At 39.4% G+C, this 22,402-nt stretch overlaps 2 protein-coding genes across 4 annotated transcripts; one reads left to right on the top strand and one right to left on the bottom strand.

The window, feature by feature from the left end:
* Nucleotides 1-633: 633 nt before the first annotated feature.
* Nucleotides 634-7,291, bottom strand: pla2g10 (phospholipase A2 group X). Of its 2 annotated transcripts, XM_058377319.1 has the most exons (5): nucleotides 6,949-7,291; nucleotides 5,432-5,600; nucleotides 4,325-4,431; nucleotides 2,875-2,913; nucleotides 634-2,770 (listed from the first exon to the last, which is right to left on the bottom strand). In XM_058377319.1, the coding sequence occupies exons 1-5, from the start codon at nucleotides 6,983-6,985 to the stop codon at nucleotides 2,622-2,624; spliced, it is 501 nt and encodes a 166-aa protein (XP_058233302.1). In that variant the 5' UTR covers nucleotides 6,986-7,291; the 3' UTR covers nucleotides 634-2,621. The 2 variants fall into 2 exon arrangements, with proteins under 2 accessions (XP_058233302.1, XP_058233303.1); XM_058377320.1 differs by lacking the exon at nucleotides 2,875-2,913.
* Nucleotides 7,292-8,838: 1,547 nt separating this feature from the next.
* zc3h7a (zinc finger CCCH-type containing 7A) lies at nucleotides 8,839-21,605 on the top strand. Of its 2 annotated transcripts, XM_058378001.1 has the most exons (24): nucleotides 8,839-8,995; nucleotides 9,726-9,832; nucleotides 10,640-10,669; nucleotides 11,180-11,219; nucleotides 11,305-11,502; nucleotides 11,619-11,777; nucleotides 11,870-11,950; nucleotides 12,805-12,858; nucleotides 12,948-12,984; nucleotides 13,077-13,366; nucleotides 14,045-14,276; nucleotides 14,847-14,893; nucleotides 15,013-15,187; nucleotides 15,266-15,424; nucleotides 16,708-16,913; nucleotides 17,630-17,715; nucleotides 17,814-17,995; nucleotides 18,082-18,152; nucleotides 18,246-18,379; nucleotides 18,489-18,594; nucleotides 18,700-18,808; nucleotides 19,072-19,196; nucleotides 19,430-19,593; nucleotides 19,681-21,605. In XM_058378001.1, exons 2-24 carry the CDS (start codon nucleotides 9,765-9,767, stop codon nucleotides 19,868-19,870), a joined length of 2,943 nt encoding a protein of 980 aa, XP_058233984.1. In that variant the 5' UTR covers nucleotides 8,839-8,995; nucleotides 9,726-9,764; the 3' UTR covers nucleotides 19,871-21,605. The 2 variants fall into 2 exon arrangements, with proteins under 2 accessions (XP_058233984.1, XP_058233985.1); XM_058378002.1 differs by lacking the exon at nucleotides 10,640-10,669.
* The last annotated feature ends 797 nt before the right edge of the window (nucleotides 21,606-22,402 follow it).

Raw genomic sequence — 22,402 nt, 5'->3', positions numbered from 1 at the left:
TACTGGTAAAGCTGGTCTTAATGCAGTTAACATGATACTGGTTGCTTTGTGCTGGTCTAAGCTGGTTTGGCTAACAGGAAAGTGAGCACTAAACACCACCTGCTGGTAGAGTTGTGTTTCTCTAAGCGTCTCTGAGTGATTAAGATACAAAGAGAGCTGTTTTTAAAAGATGAATAGTCGTAGTTTATCTATACAGGGAATAAAAAGTTAAAATTTAATTATAATAATAATTTTTTTAAAAAGTACATAATATGATGTGTAGCGTTGGGTTCGAACGCTAGGGGGAGCCACACTTCCTTTGTTTTCTTACAAGGCACGTGGCCTCGCTAGCGTAAACATTCCCAGCATTCCCCGGATGTTAACGCGTGTATTATGTTTAGCATGTGCTGCACACCACTCCGACTATGGTCACATTCATCATCCATAACTGGTCAGACATCCATAACCGGTCATTTATTTGATTTGTTTTTTCACGTTAAGCATTACTCACAGACTGGGAATGAAGATTCGTTTAGAGTAAATGCTCTTCTTTATTGCTGCCAAGAATACATCCCATAAAGAAAATGTAGAACATAAACATTCAGTGGATGCAATCTAGATGCCTTTATGTCCAGAAGGCTGACAGATGCACTGGTCCCTGAGTGTAGATATAAAGAGTCAGAATATATACGGTTAGAAATTTGTGAATACAGATAAATAATAAATCTAAACAAATACAAATTTATTCACTTTGTTGTAGGATTCACTTCTATCCTGGAGTCTAGTGAATATCCTAGTACAGCAGTCACACTAAACACTGAATGCTGATTGGTTCAAAGCTAAATGGGGTTTTTTTTTACTAAATTGAAATGGTTATGTTTAAGAAACAACTCTGGGTACTCCGGTTTCCTCCCACAGTCCAAAAACATGTACATTAGGTGGATTGGAAATTCTAAATTGCCCAAAGGAGTGTGAGTGTGTGTGTGGTTGTCTGTCTATATGTGACCCTGTGATGGACTGGTGACCTGTCCAGGGTGTACCCCTGCCTTTCTCCCAATGTGTGCTGGGATAGGCTCCAGCAGATCCCCGTGACCCTAATTAGGAATAAAGTGGGTATAGACAATGGATGGGTGGATGGATGGATGGATGTTTAAGAAACACATTCTTGAAACATTTTCAAGATTAATATGTGTAAACATGAGATTGCACGTTTATGCAAATATGTGTACTTCCTTGGGGTTTCCTCCTCCAGTCAAAAGACATTGTTAGCTAATTGGAATCTCTAAATTGTCTGTAGTGTGTGAATGTGTGTGTGCAATGTCCAGGGTGTCCTCTACCTTGTGCCCTGAGTCCAGACTCCAGGTCCACGGGGATCCTCTGTAGGATAACCGCTATAGAAAATTAACCGGATATAATTCACAATATTAACTGAAAGATTTCAAAGGCATGCACGTTGCATCCAAGAGAAATCTCTGAATTAAGGAATGAAAATAATACATATAAAATCAGAGATGTATATTCTTCATCAAAAGCTTGGGTGCAGGTCTATTTAGTTATTTCATAGTGGAAAATTACAGTGGGAATCATCCTGTTTCTCTGGGATTCTTCTAAACCCCCAGAGACATCTATCCCTATCTATCTATCTATCTATCTATCTATCTATCTATCTATCTATCTATCTATCTATCTATCTATCTATCTATCTATCTATCTATCCTGTGATTTACATCATTCAGTGATCCTTCCTGCTCTGTGGAAGGAACAGTAACAGTATATTTTATATACATTATGGGTGGACATCATACTGCAACACGGATTTAAAAGCAAAGCCAGAATGTCTCTGATGCCCCCTAGTGGCTGACTGCAGTACAATTTTTAACCCCGCCCATTTTCACGTTGGTGATTGGGAAAGGACCCAAACTTCCACTATAAAATGTTAAAAACTCCACCGATAATTTCAGTTTGAGAATTGTGGTGTCATTTTTACACATTCAGTTGTAGGCCTTGACATCTTCCTTCTTAGAATGAAACATTTTATGGGAGTTATCTCCTAGCAGTTCTGTAGCAAAGCAAATGCCTTTTTTCAGCTGTAAACAGAGCCAGAGAACAGAGAAGTCTCACGGTTTGCAGTTATTTTCAGTTTTTCTGATATGTTGCTCATCTACCATAGGTCTTTATTTTTATATATTTTTACTAGTGAGAAATGACAAAGCAAGACAGCTAAAACTGTAAGATTAGCTAGTCACTTGTTTGAACTCCAGTGACAGAACAAGTGAAGCATAGAAGAACACGTCTACAATCATATGGACAACGTACTGATGAAAAAGCAACAGCAGGATAGAAAGAGCAGCGATGGTAGCAGTTTTTCAAAATGACCTCCATAAATATAAATGTCCACTCATATATACAGTTATTGGGATCGATGCTTTGTTAACACCCAGTATGACAGAGCCATCATATATTCCTTTAATCGGTCACTTATCTGTACATAACAAATGGTCTCTGATGCATTAAACCATCCAAAGACAATTCTGATTATATGTATGGCTAAAAATAATGATAATTATGAAAACAACATCAGTATGCATCAATAACACATGTTTATTTAATAGCACCCAGATACATAGACTAAATACACAAAATTAGTATATATTGCAGGTAGGATATAAACAGCCACACATAAAGTCTGGCCAAAAGGCATATTTCTTGTTGTAAGGGGCTTTTCTTAGGCATCTGCCTGCTTCTCTGTCACACTTACAGAGGATTTTCTCACATCTGTCTTTAAGGGAATCTGGAAAGAAGCCACAATAAAACACATCAGCAACTATTTCTTAAAAAAAAACTGTACTCTTAGAAATAGTATACCAGAATAACCTGTATATGGGTAATACTGACCAGCGTTCACCCACCGTCCACTTTGATACGTCTGTACACCTGCTCATTCATGCAGTTATCCAATTGGCCAATCATGTGGAAGCAGCACAAAACATGAAATCATGCAGAAACGGGTCCAGAGCTTCAGCTAGTGTTCACATCAAACATCAGAATGAAGTAAAGCTCCGATCTCTGTGATTTTAACCAGGTGGCTTGGATGACGGTATCAGATGAGGTGGTTTGAGTCTTTTCGAAACTTCTGGAGATTTCACACAGTCTCTAGAGTTTATACGCAATGGTGCAAGAAACAAGAAAAGGCTGAAACACCGAACAGACCTCCTGAGCTGTCAGGAAGTCTATAAGCACTGTTTACAACCATGGTGAGTGAAAAGCTTATCAGAACACACAACGCCTTCAGAAGAGGTTCCTCTCCGATCAGCCAAGAAGAACTTGAGGGCACAGACTCACCAAACAGGAAACAGCACCAGACCAGGTGATTTTCTAATCTTTGTCCAGTTTGAGTGAGTCTGTGCCCATGATAGTCTCAGATTCCTGTTCTTGGCTGACACGAGAGGAACCTGATATGGTCTTCTGCTGTTGTATCCCATTCACGCGTTTTTCTACTCAACACAGTAGCAAAGAGTGATTATATAATCATATCTCGGTCCTTCCTGCACATTCCTCTCTAATCTTTCTCTTATCAGAAAGACATTTCCACACACACAACTGTCGCTCGCTAATGCTTTTTCTGCATAAACTCACGAGACTGCTGTCTCAGGAGATCAACCGTGTCAGAAACTTCTGGTACCAACATTAATGCCACAGAGATCAGACTTTTTCTTCATTCTGATATTTGATGTGAACATTAAGTGAATTCCTTCTTCTACCTGTATATAAAATGCATAATTTTATGCACGATGTTGCTGATGCGACGTGATTGGCTGATTGGACACCTGCATGATTGTGCAGGTGTGTGGATAAGGTTGAACTTCTAGTCGCTAAAGCATTACTAAGACATACTTGTCTTAATTCACTGTGAGTATACAAGAAATGAGGGAAACATTTCTAGCAATGATAAACATTCTGCCTATTAAAATGTTGCTATGTAAGGAAGCTTTCTAAGGAATCGACTATAAACATCCTCTTTCCCTGTGCATTTAGGTCTGTGCTGTGTGTTTACTCTTGCAATTACTGTGGTTTGTACAGACTTAAAATATCCTGACACGAGAGAACAAAACAACTCTTAGTCTAAGTCTCAGACCTACATTTCCCAACCTTCACTTATAATGGATCTTCTGTGTTCCTTAAAACCAGTGGGAATTACTCATGAGGAGATTCAGCACCGTTAGACGGTTCTCTTTCATTTGCCCGGGTATTTGCAGCTTTAATCTGGATTATACGAGACATGTCGATGCTCGGATGCTATTTAACATTCAGCTGCTAGTTTTCATTTCTCTACTGTAACACATACCACAGTCAGCCTCTTTGTCTTCACAAGTCCATCGATACTTGTCAGTCACTGTGTGACAGCCTGCGATTTCTGCATCTCCGTAGCAGCAGTCGTGCTTGTGGCAACACCTACAAGTGCATTTATAGAACATTCGCCAGCAAGTTTCCAAAATATTGATCATAAACAAGTGCATGAGAGTTGCAGCAAGGACACAACACTAAACACAAGCGTGCTGCAAATAGCAAGCAGTCTTATATGTTGAAGAAGGAAAAACAGATTGCTAAGCGATCCACATTAGCATGAGGAATTCTGATCCATAGCTAACAACACAGCAAATGAGAAGACCTAGGGAATTAACTGTCTGCTCAAAGACTGCACAAATGGATGGAAAACATTTTCCTGCTCTGAAATGTTTTTTGTGTTTTTAAAGACATCTGATGACTGAGTTTTGGTCGACTATCGAACAGCCAATTGTGACCATTTTTTCCAAATCTTCAAAACATCTCTCTCTGGTGTCACCCAGACGAGGATGAGATTCCTCTCAAGGTTTCTTCCTCAAATCGTCTCATCATCTCACCGCCTCACCACCGTCACCTCTGGCTTCCTCATTAGGGATAAATATAAACTTAAATTTGAACCTGTATCATTTTTATTCTAAATATTCTTTTTATTGCCCTGTAAAGCTGCTTTGCGACAATGCGCATTGTTAAAAGCGCTCTAGAAATAAAACTGAATTGAATTGAATCTAGACTGTGTATTATATTTGCAAAACAATAATCTTGTCACATAATCAGATCCCAAAGCCTATGATGCTTTAACTTTGATACTGAAATCCTGGATTTCTGTATGGAGTAGTAAAATGGATGATTGTTTCCTAAAAACCGACAATAAAATAGACTATTTTGGTTGCTGTGGCTTTTTTGTTTGTGGTGATCGCTGGGTGGACCTTCTTTCAGACGGCCGGAACACAGCCAAGCATGGTGGTTTGCTCAACTATATATTACTTCTTCACCAAATAGTGCAAGCTCAGGAAATGTCTGCTTATATTTTTAACAACGTACTTTAAAACCCTCTAGTGGCACAATAACATCAGTATGATATGGGTATTTGTATCTTCTAATGTCTTACCAGTCTGCCCTGTCTCTGGGCCAGCCTTTCCCTCCGAGGCCACAATAGCAGCCATACATGAGGTAGGATAATGCCGACCTGCCTGTGGAGCATTTGATGATGCTAGCCAGCTCCAGTAGACCTCTCTTACTCCTTACAGACCTCTGGGCCACCAGTGAAGCCATACTGACTAATAAGGAAACAATTATTATTACTGAGCATTATTCTCTCACAAGCTCCAGTGTGAATATGGATTGAATAATATACAATTAAGGAAAAAGCTGTATTTTGTGACTAATAAGCAACAGATGGACATTTATACATACAGACAGCTGTACAATTTATAAATCCATACATTATCTGCACACATAATCACACACACTCACACACTATTTAGAGCTTTCAATCAATGCATGTCTTTAAACGCTCAAAGGGAGAAGATACAAACTGCTCACACAAGATGGAGGTCGGAAATGAATCCTAAATCCAGGAGATATGAGGGGACACTATCTATCCAACTATACCCTTTTTATACTCCATTAAAAATTCAACTTTGACTATTTGAATGATTTGAAATATAAAGGCTGATTGTAACTGCAGCTGAAGCAAACATATCCTGCACATCATCTTCGATCATACTCCTCGTCGCCTCGCTGTCCTCCTACTCCCTTCGCTTTCCCAATGGAGACCTTGATCATTCATAATATGACATCATAGCTGAGGATTGAGGCGAGGTAACTACCAGCCTAGCACTTATCTGTGTTAATGAGTAATATGTGAATTTATATTTAGCTGAATGAGGACATTCAATTTTTTTTCCAGATTTAATGTATAATGTTAGCTTGTTAACTTCTAATAAAAATGCACTAAAAAGTTCTAAAGTACTTTTGTAAAATTCTTGGGAGTCTTGATCAAACTCTAAAAACACCGCAGTTCCTAACACTACCTTCTCGATGTTATTTCTAACTATCTGTTGAATTGTATATGCTGAAAAAATGGTGTTATTTCTCCTGTCCATCATTTTGAGCCACAGGCTATTTACCTATTTAACTGCTTCATAGTGTCCTACGGAAAATCACAAAACACTGCTCAGTAGCATGTGTCAGTACAAGGTTTAGCAACTTTATAGTTAAACTCTGCACTATAAAACCCAAACTATATAATGTGTAATACTATAAGCATTTAATATTCTCCCTGTACCAGAGAATGACTGGAAGAAGATGTGTTTATGATGACAAACAGCATGGAAAAAAAACATAAATGTTTAATACTTCAATATAAATCTGGACAGTCTTATAAATAAAGCATATTAATGCAGTGTGTATATTTTATACATAGTGTACTATAAATCTTTATTCTAAAAGCTACACCTCCTGCACCTTCCCAGATGAAAGATGCATGCTGGTAAGAACCCAGTCACCTGGAAAAGTACAGTTTAGTGCCTTTATTTATGACACTGGGAATTTTTTTAATATATATATATAGATAGATAAGTACATTTCAAACACATACATTACAAGAGAAAACTTCAGACTGACCTGAGAGCAGCAGGATTGTCCGATACAGCGCCGGCATTGTGGGAACTGAACTGAACTGAACTGGGATTTCAGCAGTGCAACTGGAGCTTACTGGAGCACGAGCACTGAAGACTCTTTTTATTAATCTTCTACCACAAATATTCCTTAGAAACCCTTAAATACTGTTATTATTTTTATTAAAAAAAATAAATCATTTGAGAATAAAATGTAAAGTTGATTTTTAAGTTTCTTGGAATAAAACGTCATTTATTCTAAAACTACTTGTTTTGCAATGAATAAATAGTTATAGGGTGAGTAACTTAAATGCACGAGATCTTTTGCGCTCTCTGTGTGTGTGTGTGTGTGTGTGTGTCGCACTTTTACTTGGATGTGGATCCCAAGCTCATGGAGGCGGGATCTACACTGGATCACTAAAGGACGTGTTGTTATTGGTTGAACTCTAGCCTCAGACTGGCCGCGCCCACTTTTCCTATGTCATCGTCAGCACGTTGTTTTAGGCAGAGATTACTCTGAATGCTCCCTTTTTTCTGGGTATTTAAAGAAATTAGATAATTATATAAGCACCATTAAGGAGAGACAAACAAAAAAGCTGCAAAAGCTGTGTATTTATTTAATACATTTAAGTTATTGTGTTAGCAAGGACTTTCATTATTTTGTTTTGGTTTATTTTTATTTATTTGTTGGTTTTATATATACATGTATAGGTTAAGCATTAATAAAATAAATGAATAAATAAATAAATAAATAAAACACAGGTTGAAACACAAAAAAGCAGAATACTTTGCTATGAATACTTTAAAGAAAACATTGCATGTAATTGAATTGTATGTTTTTAAAAAATATCTTATTTATTTAATATTTTAGATTATAATTATAATAATATATAATTGTTTACTAACTGTTATTAACTGTTAGTGTTTCTACAAGCAAAAGACCAGGCAAGTTTGTGAGTCTGTTCCCTGTTGTTTACTGACAGAAGTGAAACCCGGTGTGATCTGCTGTTGTAGTCCATCCACCTCAAGGATCAATATTTTGAGATGCCTGTCTGCTTACTACAACAACAAATAAGTTACTATATCCTTCCTGGCAGGTCAAATTTTCCTCTGACCTCTTGTATCAACAAAGCGTTTCCATGCACAGAATGCACCATCCACTCACTCAAAGTTTTTTTGTTTTCTGCACAGTTTTGTGTAGACTCTAGATACAGTTGGGTCTGAAAATCCCAGAAGGTCAACATTTTGGAGTGGAGGACCTTGAGCTGATTTAGCATGAGACCTAGAGGGATGGAGTCAGTGTTCCAGTTCATCCTCAAGTTGTTCAGTGATGTTGAGGTCATGATTCTGTGCATGACACTCAAGTCCTGCACTGATATATTCTGAATATATCTTGGCATTCCCTGCCCTAGGCTGACTCTGGCCCTTGGCTGACTGTGTGATACTATTTCTTTATGACCTCATGTTGTGACTGTGACATACTTTATTTTGTCCTCGAAATTCTTTCTGTTCTGTTTTGATGAACATGTGCTGAACACAAACACTCGCTGACAGTTTCTTCTTCTGTAATTTAGATAACCATTTTCATAATAAACTCGCCAACCCGCCAGTGTCAACCACCACGTCTGTTTCTGCTGATGACAAAGAACCAGGGTTTGAGCCTCTAAGGTCCAATGAAAGGAAATTGTAACCCTACAGCATACAAAAACAACATACAAGAATTGTGTGCTTCCAACTTTGTAGCAACAATTTGGGGAAGAACCACATATGGATATAATGGTCATGTGTCCACCTACATAGTGCATTTAAAGGTTCACCTGAACGAGTCGGTTCAATGAGTCGACTCTTTTTAGAACGACACATACAGTAACTCCTGCTATTGGCTGTGTTCAGTAGATGGCGCAGTTCAAATGTAGGGAGAGTCACAGTACACATAAAGACCAGCGCGTGTCAACACGTTGACTGATTCCAGAGGGAACTGTGTTGGAATATTACAACTATATTCCTTTCGGTTTATAAAGAAATCATTTTTTATTTTTAGGCACTTCATTAAGGTGAGTCAAAACAGCACAAGTGTTCAAACCGTACCGTGCGATTCTTAATGAAAGCTGGAGCTCGCTTAGCTTAACTTTTTATTCTGCACAGGATTTCAGTATTGCTTAAAAATGCTAATACCTAGTCATGCTTTTCTAGATGTCTGGAAAGCTAAAACGAACATGTTTGATAAGTTTAATTCAGATAAATAAACCCGCGCACCACCTATGACGTGCTAACATTAAACACCATGGCCATTTCTGGATCAATAGCAGCGCTTATTGTGTGTTAGCATTGGGTAAACAACACAAAATACACAAGGTGTAAATGGCTGAAAGATTAAAAGTTAAGTCGTGATTTAATGTTCTGTATCTAGTTTTGGTTTCAAGTTGAAAAGCACATGATGGGTAAATTTCCAGAAGGCATCATATTAGCATGGCCTGTCCGAGTCAACTCCCTGGATTAGTCACCGATACAAACACATTGTTCACACATATTTTATTCCATAAATAACTTCAGTGACATGAGTAAGCATTTATATACATTTTATTACAAACAACAAACAACCCAGCTTTTATGTAGAGACGTTACAGTGAAGTTATTTATCCAGACTGCTAGCTAGCAAACCTGTACCTCGTGACGTCAGAGGCTGTACCAGGAAGTGCCTTAAACAATGTCTTCGTACTTACTTGATTTCTGCTTACGCACCTGTTTACAGAAAAATAATTCTGTAATTGTCCTGTATTACAGGTTCTGCTGTAAAGTGAAGTTCCTAACACGCATGGGAACATGTCAGGAGTGTGTCAGGACCGAAGCAGCCGGTGGCAGAGTATTGAGAAAGGTCTGCAGTTCATCCAGTGAGTCCATTTTGCTCCATAACCAATTCAGGTTCTAATGTAGACAACCTGCCGGTGTTAGGGATCAGAGCTGATGTTGGCCTGGAAAGCTGAACAGGTATCGGATATGAGGTCTAGTGGGTGTGAACATAGGACACGACATGCCTTGAGGCATGCTGCCATCATGCCTGTCATTTACTGTAGATGATTTTGGAAATCGCTGAACAATTTGTTTATTGCTAGTCCACGGAAGACTAGTGTTTTGGGCTTTCGTGCTCTCACGACTACGGCCTGGGTTTGTTTTCCCGTCCAACCAGCCCCTGACTGTGCACAATATTTCCTTATTCCCTTTCACCACTGACTACAGATGTTGCACATTAAGACTTCATGTAATCTGTATTTGAAGCATAGAAAATCTACAGAAAGGAAAAAAGGGAAAACATCAGAGATCTGAACTGTGAGTGAGCATCAATGTCCCTTGTCCCATACAGTGACTTTTGTTGAGAAGAAACACACTTAAATTTACTCTTACATTTATCTTATGTAAATGTATAAATCTTACATGTACTCATTTAAAACACTTCTTTTACATTGTCTCCTGAATATTGAACTCTATTAAATAACCTTTTGTACTTTTCATTGAACAAAATTGCCATAATCACCATATAAGTTAAACGATCAGTTTAGTTAAGTAAGGTCATTATTAAATGTTTGCAGTATGTCTCGCTCTGTATGTAACTGTAACTCCTATGATACTCTTGTTTATAGGCAGCACATCAATTTAGAATAGTGATTAAACTGATTAAATGCTACCTGTTCATTCAACAGTTTGAATACACACCTTCCAGCCAATCAGAAGTGAGTATTCAGATAGAACAAGGTATTATAAAGAATAATAAATGTATGGATTGTTTTGTTCAAAATCGATCGAGTTGTTAATGAGAATCATGATCGATGACGAAAAATGTGATTCCCTTTTCTTTAGAATTCGTAAAGCCCACGATATGCTTGATGATTGATAGGTTAATGTGTGCTGCTAGTTGGTTATGTAAGAACGAAAAGGGGATCTACAGAAACTAGCAAGAATGGAAGGATCCTGTAGCATCAATATGAAACTGCAATGCGTCAGCAACATCTTGCTTGTAATTGGTATTTCATGTTAAGCCGAGTGTTAACACTAAAGTTCTGTTCCGCTGGTTGTATATTTTGTTTTCTAATTGGTACAAAAGAATTATGCACAATATACATTATAGCCAGAGACAAATTAAGTGTGGTAGTCCAAAAGGTCATTTCAGCTCACGTTTAATCAAATGTATTCAAATATATTCGTCTGTGAACTTGATTTAAATCCATCCGTTTCTTTTCTAGGTCTACCCTCCCGTTCAATGGCTCTGAGCAGGATTATGAGGTTTGTAGCCTCCCTTCCAACTACTTCATCCATTCTGATATGCTCACTATTATTGGTTTAACGTTTTATGTATGGGTTTTCACAGCTGTTTCTTCAGGACCTGGTGAGGAATCTGTTCGGGGAGGGCAACGATGTGTTCAGTGAAGGAGACTGGGCACGATCTGTCGAGCTCTACACCGAGGCTCTCGGCGTATCCGAATACGCAGAATCGGAATACATCAACATACCTTGTGAAACGAGGGAGAGGCTCCATGCTAACCGTGCTGCAGCCTACATACACATTGTGAGTACACACGTCTGCCACAGTGGTGCCACGTTCAGCATGACGGCTGTTACAGATCCCGAGTTTAAGTTCAGCATGTAGGCGTCATTTTTGCATTTTTGTGGGTTGTCTCGTAGGGCCACCATGACCAAGCCTTGGAGGACTGTGAGCAAGCTCTCCAGCTGAATGAAAACAATTACAGAGCACAGTATAGGAAAGCCCGATGCCTTAAAGAGTTGGGGAGACACCAGGAGGCCTACGACGTAGTTGCTAAATGCTCCATGGCAGTGCCTCAGGTCAGCTCAATTTACACTTTCCTAGTGAACATCTTTATAACATTTTTTTTATTGCTTTTCTATTTATATATTTTCTCTAATGCAATTTATAGGATGCCAGAGTGATTGAACTGACACAGGAGCTTGCCAAAATATTAGGATTGAAAATCCGTAAAGCCTATGTCAGAGGCAAGGTACGTTACATATTGAGTTATTTATTATGTGTGGAATGAAGGTCAGTGCTGTTAATGTCAGTTATAAACCCCAGGAAGTGAGGGGTCATCACCACTACGGGGTGTGTAGTATTTCTATATGGCAGCACAGTCTGAAATGTTATTTTACTTCAACAATGATTACGTGTTTCTGTGAGTGTGTGTGTGTGTGTGTGTGTGTGTGTGTATATATTAAAAGCAAAATTTGATGCACCAAATGCAGCATGCTTTATAGTTTCGCTTGTTGCATTTTTAAAGACTGTATCAATAGTAATACATTTGTTTATTCGTAGTAAATAAATGTAATGTATGTTTATTTTTGAGGTGTAAAAATAAGGTATTATTTGTGAACTAATGACAATTTGTGCAATTTAAAAATTAAGCAACATTTGTAATGTCCCATCAGCTGCTTCTAGTGAGTTTGTTCTAAATTTAATAAAGGTGTCATGATATCTCAGAAAAGCATATTGATTACAATATCCTGAGTATATCGTCATATAGCCTAGCTCTACTGAACGTTTTTGGGTTCTGGAGAAAGGTTTAGAGGTCCAATGGGATATTTTGTAAATTTTATAAAGTGCATAACATTGAATTTGAGACATTTAGGTTCTACACTGTATACAGTCTTCAGAACATCTCCTTTTCTGGCCAGAAACTTGTCTAAGGTTATATAAGAAGAGAAGGGACTAGAGGAAAAGTTAGGGTTATGGTACTCTGGGATATTTATTATGCAACGGGATTTGAACTTAATATTTTGACATTCATTCTGAAATATACTGAAATTCTAATTCTGATTTTATTGTTTTGTTTATTTATTTTTTTAAATAAATAAATAGCCTGCCTTAAACGTTTTATCTGGACCCAGTGCATCAGGAGCAACAAATGAAAAGGTATGAATAATCATCTTGATTTGTTTACATTATTTTAATTGAATGTTATACCAACTACAGTTTTTGTTTTTTGTTTTTTGTCTTGACAGTTTTCTCAGAGCTCTTCTGTAGAAGACATTGAAATAGGTAAAATTGATTTTTATTTATTTGCTGTCAGATGATAACCCCTTTCACCCCCCGAGGCCAATGACTGAATGATCTCTTTCTCTGTTTCTCAGATGAGTGTTCGTTTCCTCCAGTTGCTGGCGCTTTGTTGCCAGTTAACATGCCAGTGTGTCCACCTGGGAGTCAGACAACTGAAGTGGAACCTCAGCCTGTACCTGTTCATATAATATCCAGCGTAACCCCTGCTGAGCTGCCAAACCCTGAGCCTGTTCCTCTGGCTCTGCCTGCAGTAAATGGATCCAAGCCCAACGATTCTTTTTCACAGCTAGACTTGGATGGAGAGATTTTAGGAGATGATCTGGATGAACTGCTGGATAAAGCAGCTCCAGCTGACCCTCCCTTGGTAAATGTTTGATAAACAAAAAAAAATGGTGAAGCGGATGTTTTTTGCCATGAAATATACGAAATATAGCAAGCATGAGGAGGGCGGGGGGGAGCAGAAGGGAAGGGTACAAGGTTGGGGGGGTGAAGGCCAGGGTGAGAGGGAAGGGTAATAGTAGGGTTGGGTCAAGGTATAAAGAGAGAGAGGGATCGTGGGGGGGAAAGGGAATAAGGGGTTTGGGTGGGGGATGAAGGAGAGGGTGAGAGGAAAGGGGGAAAGGGGTGGATGGGGGAGAGAGAGAGAAAGAGAGAGGTTTGGGGTACTAACTTGTCTTTCAGACAGTCCACAACATTAGGCTCACTCTATATCTATCTATAATATGTTTAAAGTGTGTGATGTTCCACTCATTAACATATGAAAATTGTAAATCTGTGGAATTGTAACACACTTCAGACCATGCACTCTTCAGGTAACTCTGCTTCATATTTGCACCACCTTGTCATGGCTTATTTTCATAATAACCACATGGTCTGGCATCCTACTCCACACTAATCTATGAAACGTGACAGGAAGTTAAAGTACAGTATTCAAAAAGTTAATGTACGGCGTTCACCGTTTTGATTTTGGTAATAATTCTGTTACCTTTATAACATTTTATATAATGTTTATAAATAAACTAAACTTTGTTACCCCTTTAAGGGCATTCCGACAGTGACGGATCCCCTTCCCTTAACAAGCAGTATCGGTACTTCCAGTTCGATGGCCTCATCTCTTCAGTCGCACCCCTTCATACTCATGACTCCACAGTGCACCGTGACTCTGCCTGCACCGTATCACAAACCCGGCGCATCCAGCTACTCCTTCGGCCTGGACACCTTCTCCTCGCAGCTGGATTCGCTGGACAGCTTGTCCATTTCAGATTCCCAGCCAGGTGTGTTGCTTTATCTTGTAAATGTATACGTGTTATGTTGGTTGATTATCTCGGTGCCTCACACACGCTCGGCCTCAACCCTCACCCCAAACTACATTACCCATAATGCATTGCTCCTAAATATTAAGACTTGATCCCTTAACTTTAAACCCAACGTAATACATATCATGATATATTTTCTCATTATAATGTAATATGATATCACTGTACTGTGCAGAGCTACTCAAAACAATTTTTTAAATATTTTGTCCACCAGCAATATATACTGATGCCTGCACCACATACCAGGGTTCATGAGAAGTGTGTATTATTCCATTTATGACCTAGATAGGGCAAAATAGGCGTCTGTACAGTCATGTGGTTTCTTTTACTATACAGCATCGAGTAAGGGTAAAACTACACATGCTTAATTTTGACTTTTTCGTGCACCCTGTATTTTTGGGGAATTTACAGGAAGTCAGCTAGGTTCTGTATAAAGTTCTCAAGCATTTTAATGCCCTCTTTTGACAGTTTACAGTTCTTAATAGTCACATTAGCTAATCTGCTTTCTTTTTCCAAAAACTGCAACAGAACCAGCCTTTCCGCTGGAGACAGGTTTCAGCCAGCATTCTTTTATGGTGAGTGCTTTCTCTCTTGTTTTTTGTTTTCTTTGTTGTTTTTTTTCCTCTCTCATGGAAATTCAGCATGGAATTTGTTTAACGATATCGGCATGCACTTTAAACATTCTTGCATTCAGATGGGCAGCAGCGAGAGAACCTTGCCCCCAATACAACCCCTGGGAATGAAGTACAGCATGCCAGAAAGCAGCATTTATGTGCAGGAGCTTCCACAGCAGACAGATATCTCCATGAACCCACTCGCTGAAAGCCATGAGTTTAAACAAGCCTGCTCTATGTGCTACGTTAAAACCGGTAAGAGCATGCAGTCAAGCTTTGTTGTACAGTGGTTTCACAGAACACATCACTCTCATAACTGTTTTGTACCTGCAGGTCCCGGGGTACTAGACTACTCCTATCAGAACGATGACCATAAATGTAGGAAAGATTTGCTCATGGGAAGAATCAAACACTCGGAGAATCCGACGTGGAAATTGATTCGACCGAGACCTACTAAAAATCAGTACATGGGGCTTTATTATATTTGCAAAGGTGAGATGTAAACTGTTAATGAGTTTGAAATGTTATTTGATACTTACTGATACTCACATTCTTTTACATTCAATATAATTGAAATGCTTGCATATTAGTTACCCAGGTATAAATATGTCTGGGCTTCGTTTTTCAAAAGGTAAGTATTTGAAGGGTTCAATTGCCATTGAGGCCAAAGGCTTCCCTTGCCTTCCCTTCCCTTCCCACGCTGCACTACTCCCAGTAGGATGAAAGCATTTGTTTTTGTATTAACGTTCTAGATTGACCATCACTAGAGTTTGGTTTGGTTTTGTTTTTTGTTTGCCCCCAGAGAAGTCCAGCTTCTCTCCTCAGTCCCATGCTTTCCTTTCAAACCACTTTGCTTTCATCCAAAGGCGCGTTCATACAAGCAGTTACACACCTGATTCCATACAAAGCATTGTCAGTTGAATTAGATGTCTTCCCTAATAATGATTCTTTAATTTATAAACTTTATAAATGTATTATTTAATCTCTAATGAGGAAGCCAGAAGTGACAACAGTGAGGAAAATCATCCTTCGACAATATTAGTAAGACACATTGAGAGGAACCAGACTCAAAAGGGAACCAGTCTTCATCTGAGTGACCCTGTATAATGTGATTCTAAATATTTTCTTCTGTAACTGTCTGCTGGCGGGGTTGATGCCTTGAAACCACTTTTAGAGCTAAAACTGAAACTTTCATCCTTGAACCTATCTTGCAACATCAAAACCTTCTTAAGAAGGAAAGCGACAAGTTTCAGCTGCTTCTCCAAACCATGACTCATGTTCACTCTTCTCAGTGCTATTCTTCTCTTTTATTTCTTTTACTCCATCACTTTTGTATGTGCAACTTAAAGTACATGCAAAATAATTAGGAAGATGTCTGCTTAATGATGGGGCCAAAGACAATGAAATTCAGTGTATGGCACAAGGTTTGTGGACACCTGACCTTTACACTCATGACATGTACTTGTTGAGCGTCTCCTTCCAGATTTATTCCTCTATGCTGTTATAATCAGCTCCACTCTTCCACTAGATGTTGGAGCGTGACTGTGGGGATTAGTGATCATTCAGCTACAAGAGCATAAATGAGATCAGACACTGATGTAAGAGTGAGGAGGTCTGGGGTTCAGTTGGTGTTCCTGTTCATCCCAAAGGTGTTCAGTGGGGTTGAGTCAGAGTCAGGGCTCAGTGCCGGACACTCCAGTTCTTCCACTGTAACTTTCTTCATGGAGCTAATTGGTTGTTTTTTACCGTCTCCTCTTTTGCTCATTTGTTTATAGATGTCGCTAATGGAGAAGAATGTAAGTACCCTGGTCACTGCACATTTGCTTACTGCCAAGAAGAAATCGATGTCTGGACTCTGGAGCGCAAGGGCTTAATCTCCAGAGACCTGCTCTGTGATCCGAGCGGAAGCCGAGCAAAGCTTAATTTGACCGTTTCCAAAATCCTACAGGAGCACCAAGGGATATTTCTGTTCCTCTGTGAGGTGAGATCATTCATGTGATGATGTTGGCTTTAGAATGCTTTGCATGTCTGCAACTAACTACAAATATGTGTGTTTTTTTTAATTGTTATTAACAGTATTAAATGGGGTTCCAATTAATGTCACACTCTTAATTTACACTTTGTAGGGTTGTTGCAACTGTCGATCCTTTGCTAGAAATTAATAGTAAATAAATAAAACAACCTACAGGGCAGATACAAACTTCATTCAGCACCATGAATTCATATTGTTTCCACTTATTTGCAGCTTCCTTCTTCATAAAATGAATGAATAAATAAATAACTCAAATTTACTGTGTTGTGGTAGGAGACACATAGCGCATTTATTAATTAAAGCAAAACCTGACCTCAGTATCAGTTTGTCCACTTATAGACACATGCTTGGTTTTAAGGATAATTTTTGAAAGGACGCCACATGGCAGTGAACTTGGGCCCGGGTTTTAAAACCGGTTCCTGTTATCACATGAGACGTTAATGTGACATTGTCCTTTGAGATTTCTAAATTATATCTAGAATATGAATGAGTCGGCGTCCTCACCAGCGCCCTTAACTCAAGTACACTGTATACTGATTCACCACGTAGGGAGCTAGAGAGCCGATTGAGACGCACCCAGTGTCAACATTCCTGCTCTGTTGCCTGAGTAAAGCATGTGTTTTGATGTTTTTAAGACGGCTAATGAGTGTGACCTGATTTTGTAGGTGTGCTTTGATCACAAACCAAGAAAAATCAGCAAACCCGGTGTCTGCTCTCATCAAGTGAAACCGCATGGGTTTGATCAGAATAAGTAAGCATCTCTTCTCATAGTTCTGGTGCCGATGCCGTCTGTGTCTTCATCATAATTCCCGGCAATCTCACGCAATCAAACGTTTTTTTCCTCATCAGGTGCCTCGTTCATCTGTTGAGGAACCCTACGCTGAAGTACTCCAAAATTCGCCAATACCATCTGCAGTGCCAGCTGGATCTGTGTCGGCACGCGGTGCGCTACGGCTGCCAGAGAGAGGATTTCTGCTTCTTCGCCCACAGCTTCATCGAGCTCCAAGTGTGGATAATGCAGCGTGAGCAAGGCGAGTCCACGGCTTGGTGTCGCAGTAATAAAACTTAGACGAGATGACCTGCATGTATTGATTAATTCATTCATATCTAACAACAGGTATTACACATGAAGCGATTGTCCAGGAGGCAAAGAGGTTGTGGAATATTGAGCACAGCTCACAAGAACAGGTGACATTTTTAACACTTCTGTCATTCTGATTAAACCGGGAACGTGTTTGTATTCTTCAACACCGGACTTTCCCCGCGTGTCATGTTCCTCAGGAGCTGCAGGCCGTCCTGAAGTTCGGACCTCCGAATCTTAAACTGCAGTTTGTGTGTGGGCAATGCTGGAGGAACGGTCAGCTCACTGAGCCTGACAAGCAGAAGAAGTACTGCAGCGCTAAAGCCAGACACCCGTGAGTTTTTGACTTTTGGACAACAGAATACAAACTAGTTTTAAGGAGTGGAAGAAGTTTTAGTTTTGACGAAATCGTGTCTGATTTTGTTTATTTCTTTTTTTTCCAGCTGGTCCAAAGATAGACGAGTGGTTCTGGTGAGCTCGGTGGAAAGGAGGAAGTGGATAGAAGTGCGCCCTCTCCCTACGAGGAAGCCTGCACCTGCTCAGTTTGAGGTGAGCTTTACAGCAGCGATGAGCTCAAAACACAACAAGCAACAAATTCAGATGTCATTTATCTATCATGTAACATTTGCATGCCTTCTCCTTTCCCCTCTTCAGATTTGCCTGCACGTGGCTGCGGGTAAGAAATGCCAGTATATTGGGAACTGCACTTTTGCCCACAGCGTGGAGGAGAAAGATCTCTGGACCTATATGAAAGATAACAATAGTAAGTCCAGAAACTCAGCTGTTATCCTTATTAGGTTTTAAAGAATTCTGATACATGTCCATCCAGTGAGTTCTATCAGATATATCAGTCTTTTAGTAAAGGTGTGTGTACATTTATGTGGAGGACAAATACAAATTAAAAATTGTCACGGGATTTACAGTTTCACCAACTCTTGAACTCAACCAAACTGTCTCTCTCTGCCTGTGTGTGTGTGTGTGTGTGTGTGTGTGTGTGTGTGTGTGTGTGTGTGTGTGTGTGTGTAGTTGCAGACATGGAGCAGCTTTATGAGAGTTGGCTTCAGTTTCAGAAGCCAGGCAGTAGTGACGAGAGCTCGAGAAAGGAGAATGGGAAGCAAATTCACATGCCTACAGACTACGCAGAGGAAGTGGTAAAGGAACAACCCCAGATTGTATATTTGCTAAAAAATTTCTGTTATTCCACCAATTATTCCTAAATATGATGTACTACAATGGAAGGAAAAGCAAATCCCAGAACAGGAAGAAGATAAATCTCCTGTGTAACATGATTTATCATCACGGTATCAGTGTAGTTATTTCTGTCGCAGGCATTTCAGGCTCTCTCTTCATCACAGCTCCTGATGAACATTTGTCTTCTCTCCAGGCTGGTAACCACTGCTGGCTGTGTGGGAAGAACTGCAACAGTGAGAAACAGTGGCAGCAGCACATCACCTCAGAGAAGCATAAGGACCGCATGTTCAACTCGGAGGACGACCAGAACGGCTGGCAGTATCGCTTCCCTACAGGGGTTTTCAAAGTCTGTGATCGGTGAGTTCGCTTCAAATCTACAATATTACTATAATACTACTATAAAATCCTGGACGTGTATTTGATAAGTGTCTTTGCCGGGTGCAGGTTCCTCAAGGGCACGTGCTCTGATGGAGAGAGGTGCACCATGGCCCACGGCGAGGAGGAGCTGAAGGAATGGATGGACCGCAGAGAATTTCTTTTGATGAAACTTGCCAAAGCCCGAAACGATCACTTGATATCGCCCAATGATAACGACTTTGGCAAATATAGTTTTCTGCTTAAAGACATTAAGTAAACTTCATTAATGAATTGAAAAACGTGCCAGAGATGTTTTGAGAATGACGTGTCAGGGATGCAGTATTGAAGCGGACAAGCTTCAGTTAGAGAGAGAGCGCACACAGCCCTCTTTTTTTTTTTCCTCTGGTTGATGTTAAGGGTAAAACACGGAGCTGGTTTATTTAGCACGTTCTGCTAAACTATGGCTGCGTACATTTTAACATTTTAACACAGAGTAAAAAAAAAAAACAAACAAACACATAATGTTTCCTGTTCCAGCTCAGTAAGTGTTAAACAACGGGCCTCTTAACAGATTCCATCAACTTGTAGGCAGGCCAAAGACACCAAAGAAAGAAAGAATACAGTATAAATGATTTAATAGAATTATATTTGATCACATGATCACAACAGGCTCTTGGGTTGGATTCTCCTCATATATATTTTAATTTGCAGTGACTATTTCTTTTTATTTATTTCCTGGCTTCATCATTATTTTTTATTCCCTGCTGTTAGATTTTGAATTATCCTGTTTATCATTTCTGGTAGTTTATTATTATTATTATTATTATTATATATCTGTCATGTGACAGGAGCCTGAGCAACGATAAAGCTTAAGCAGCAACTGAGAGTAAGCAGCTCTGTTGTTTCTTTGATCATTTTGAGCCTAAAAATGGAAATGTTTTCTAGCTTTTTGAATTTCCCTTTTTTTCTGTTCTGATTCAGCGCCAGTGCTGTTACTACGCAGTAATGTTTATACTTTCGCGTGTAAGGCAGTCAGTAAGAATGAACCCTTGAGGTGCTGCACTTTCGTCCTTCTTTTAGTCATTATTATTATTATTATTATTATTATTGCTATGGAAACACACACACAGGTAGTGTATGTTTCGCTTGGCAACGAGCAAACACCTCTCACTGTAGAAAAGCGTGTTTTACTGCCTTGTTTGTCTGACCTTTACGTAATGTTTTAAACACAATCTTCTTTCCATAACACTCGGTACCGTCAGTGTAAATGCCACATCACTCTCATAAATGCCTCGTCCTGCTATAAAGAAAGAAATCACTCCACACTTGACATTGCGTAAATCACTGATATGGTCTGTAACAGTTCTCAGTATTTAATATGAACATCCTGTTTAATGTCCATGACACTCGCGGTGTGAGGAAGCAACACTGAATTATAGCATTGTTTTTGCATGTTTTAATAATGTCTAAAAAGAGAAATGGTTATTTTTATAAGACCAGTACTTTAGGTATGTCGATGAAAAGTGTTACTCCTAAAAATCCAGGATCTCTAGACCCCCACGAGACCTACAAAAGGGCCAGCGTCTGTTCAGCCAAGCAGTTCCTTCAGTATCTTAGCCTCCAGTCAGATATTTTCTGAGATTATATTTTAAATATAATTTAATATATAAATCATGATCCGGGTTCAAGGAGTTTTTCCACAGAGTCTCTGACGTAATCACGGCATTGCGCTGTGTCTTTAGTGTTGTTCACTTCGTCGAGCCTCCTGTCAAGCGGCTTTTGTCCGGTTACTTTTACTTTTCTCCCCTGCCCCCCCACCCAAAACGAAACACCTAGGAATATCTCGTTCGAGGTCCTTGCTGAAAGATGCTTCAGTGCCTGGGAGCATATAGATCTGAACCCTGAACCCTGAGTCACAGCAGCTGGGAGATGGATTTTGTTTTGTTTTCTTTTCTTTTTCTCTGCTTGACTGATCCAGACTAATGTATGAATAAAACGGAACATGTTTCTAATTCTTTGTTTTTTCTCCTGAATTCATTTTGGTCATTATTTTTCCTCTTAACATTAAACTGTAATCTAATCACTGAACCATCAGCTGAGAACCTCAGAACTGCGACTTGATTTCACACAGAACGGATATCTTCTTTTACATGTTTGAGGTTATATTCCAGGCTCTGTTTGTCAATCGATATTAATCAGCCAGTTTTAAAGATAGACATCTGTTTATTAACTGTTGTTTTGTTGAGATGGTCTCCTCACAAGTGAAATGATCCACACTAAACCCCAAGATTTATCCCAGTTCAGTCCTGGGCTGCTGAAACATCCTGAGCATGTTCTCTCCATGTCTGTGTTCTCCAGTTTCCTCCCACTGTGCCAGTAGGCAGATTGTCTGTATTAAATTGCCCCTAGGTGTGAGTGTATAAGTGTCGCTTACTGAGACTTTAGTACAGAGTGCCAGTGTTTCCTGTATAAGCTTCAGATAGGGTTGCTGACTACGAAGAAATCGTTTTTGACTTGATTACTAGCCCTGCCAATTAAACTGGTTTATTTTGAGTCACCAGCAGATGCCACTGCTGCCACTGTCCATGTATAAGAAGTTAACATCAGCATGGAATATAATACAGAACACTATCCAGTGGTTTAATAATCATTTCTATAACATTACCATTTAGTGGCTGCAATTTACAGCTAAACTAAAAAACATCCACTTCCTTTAAACCCCAAGAATGTTGCTGCAAATTGTTAGAATTTAAGCAGCACTAAACTATTCCCCTAACTGGATAAACTATTTCCCCTAGACTGGAAGAAG

This window comes from Hemibagrus wyckioides, linkage group LG24, assembly GCF_019097595.1.
Source record: "Hemibagrus wyckioides isolate EC202008001 linkage group LG24, SWU_Hwy_1.0, whole genome shotgun sequence".
Taxonomy (NCBI): Eukaryota; Metazoa; Chordata; class Actinopteri; order Siluriformes; family Bagridae; genus Hemibagrus; species Hemibagrus wyckioides.
This window is presented reverse-complemented; position numbering and strand designations above follow the sequence as displayed.

What these genes read in the sequence shown, in the direction of transcription:
- pla2g10 (XM_058377319.1), bottom strand. Translation starts at nt 6,985, where the DNA reads ATGCCGGCGCTGTATCGGACAATCCTGCTGCTCTCAG. An exon ending in CCCAGAGACAGGGCAGACTG is followed by an intron (nt 4,432 to 5,431) that starts GTAAGACATTAG and finishes ATGCACTTGTAG; the next exon opens with GTGTTGCCACAAGCACGACT. An exon ending in AGACAAAGAGGCTGACTGTG is followed by an intron (nt 2,914 to 4,324) that starts GTATGTGTTACA and finishes ATGAATGAGCAG; the next exon opens with GTGTACAGACGTATCAAAGT.
- zc3h7a (XM_058378001.1), top strand. Translation starts at nt 9,765, where the DNA reads ATGTCAGGAGTGTGTCAGGACCGAAGCAGCCGGTGGCAGAGTATTGAG. An exon ending in CATGGGTTTGATCAGAATAA is followed by an intron (nt 17,716 to 17,813) that starts GTAAGCATCTCT and finishes TTTCCTCATCAG; the next exon opens with GTGCCTCGTTCATCTGTTGA. An exon ending in CTATATGAAAGATAACAATA is followed by an intron (nt 18,809 to 19,071) that starts GTAAGTCCAGAA and finishes GTGTGTGTGTAG; the next exon opens with TTGCAGACATGGAGCAGCTT.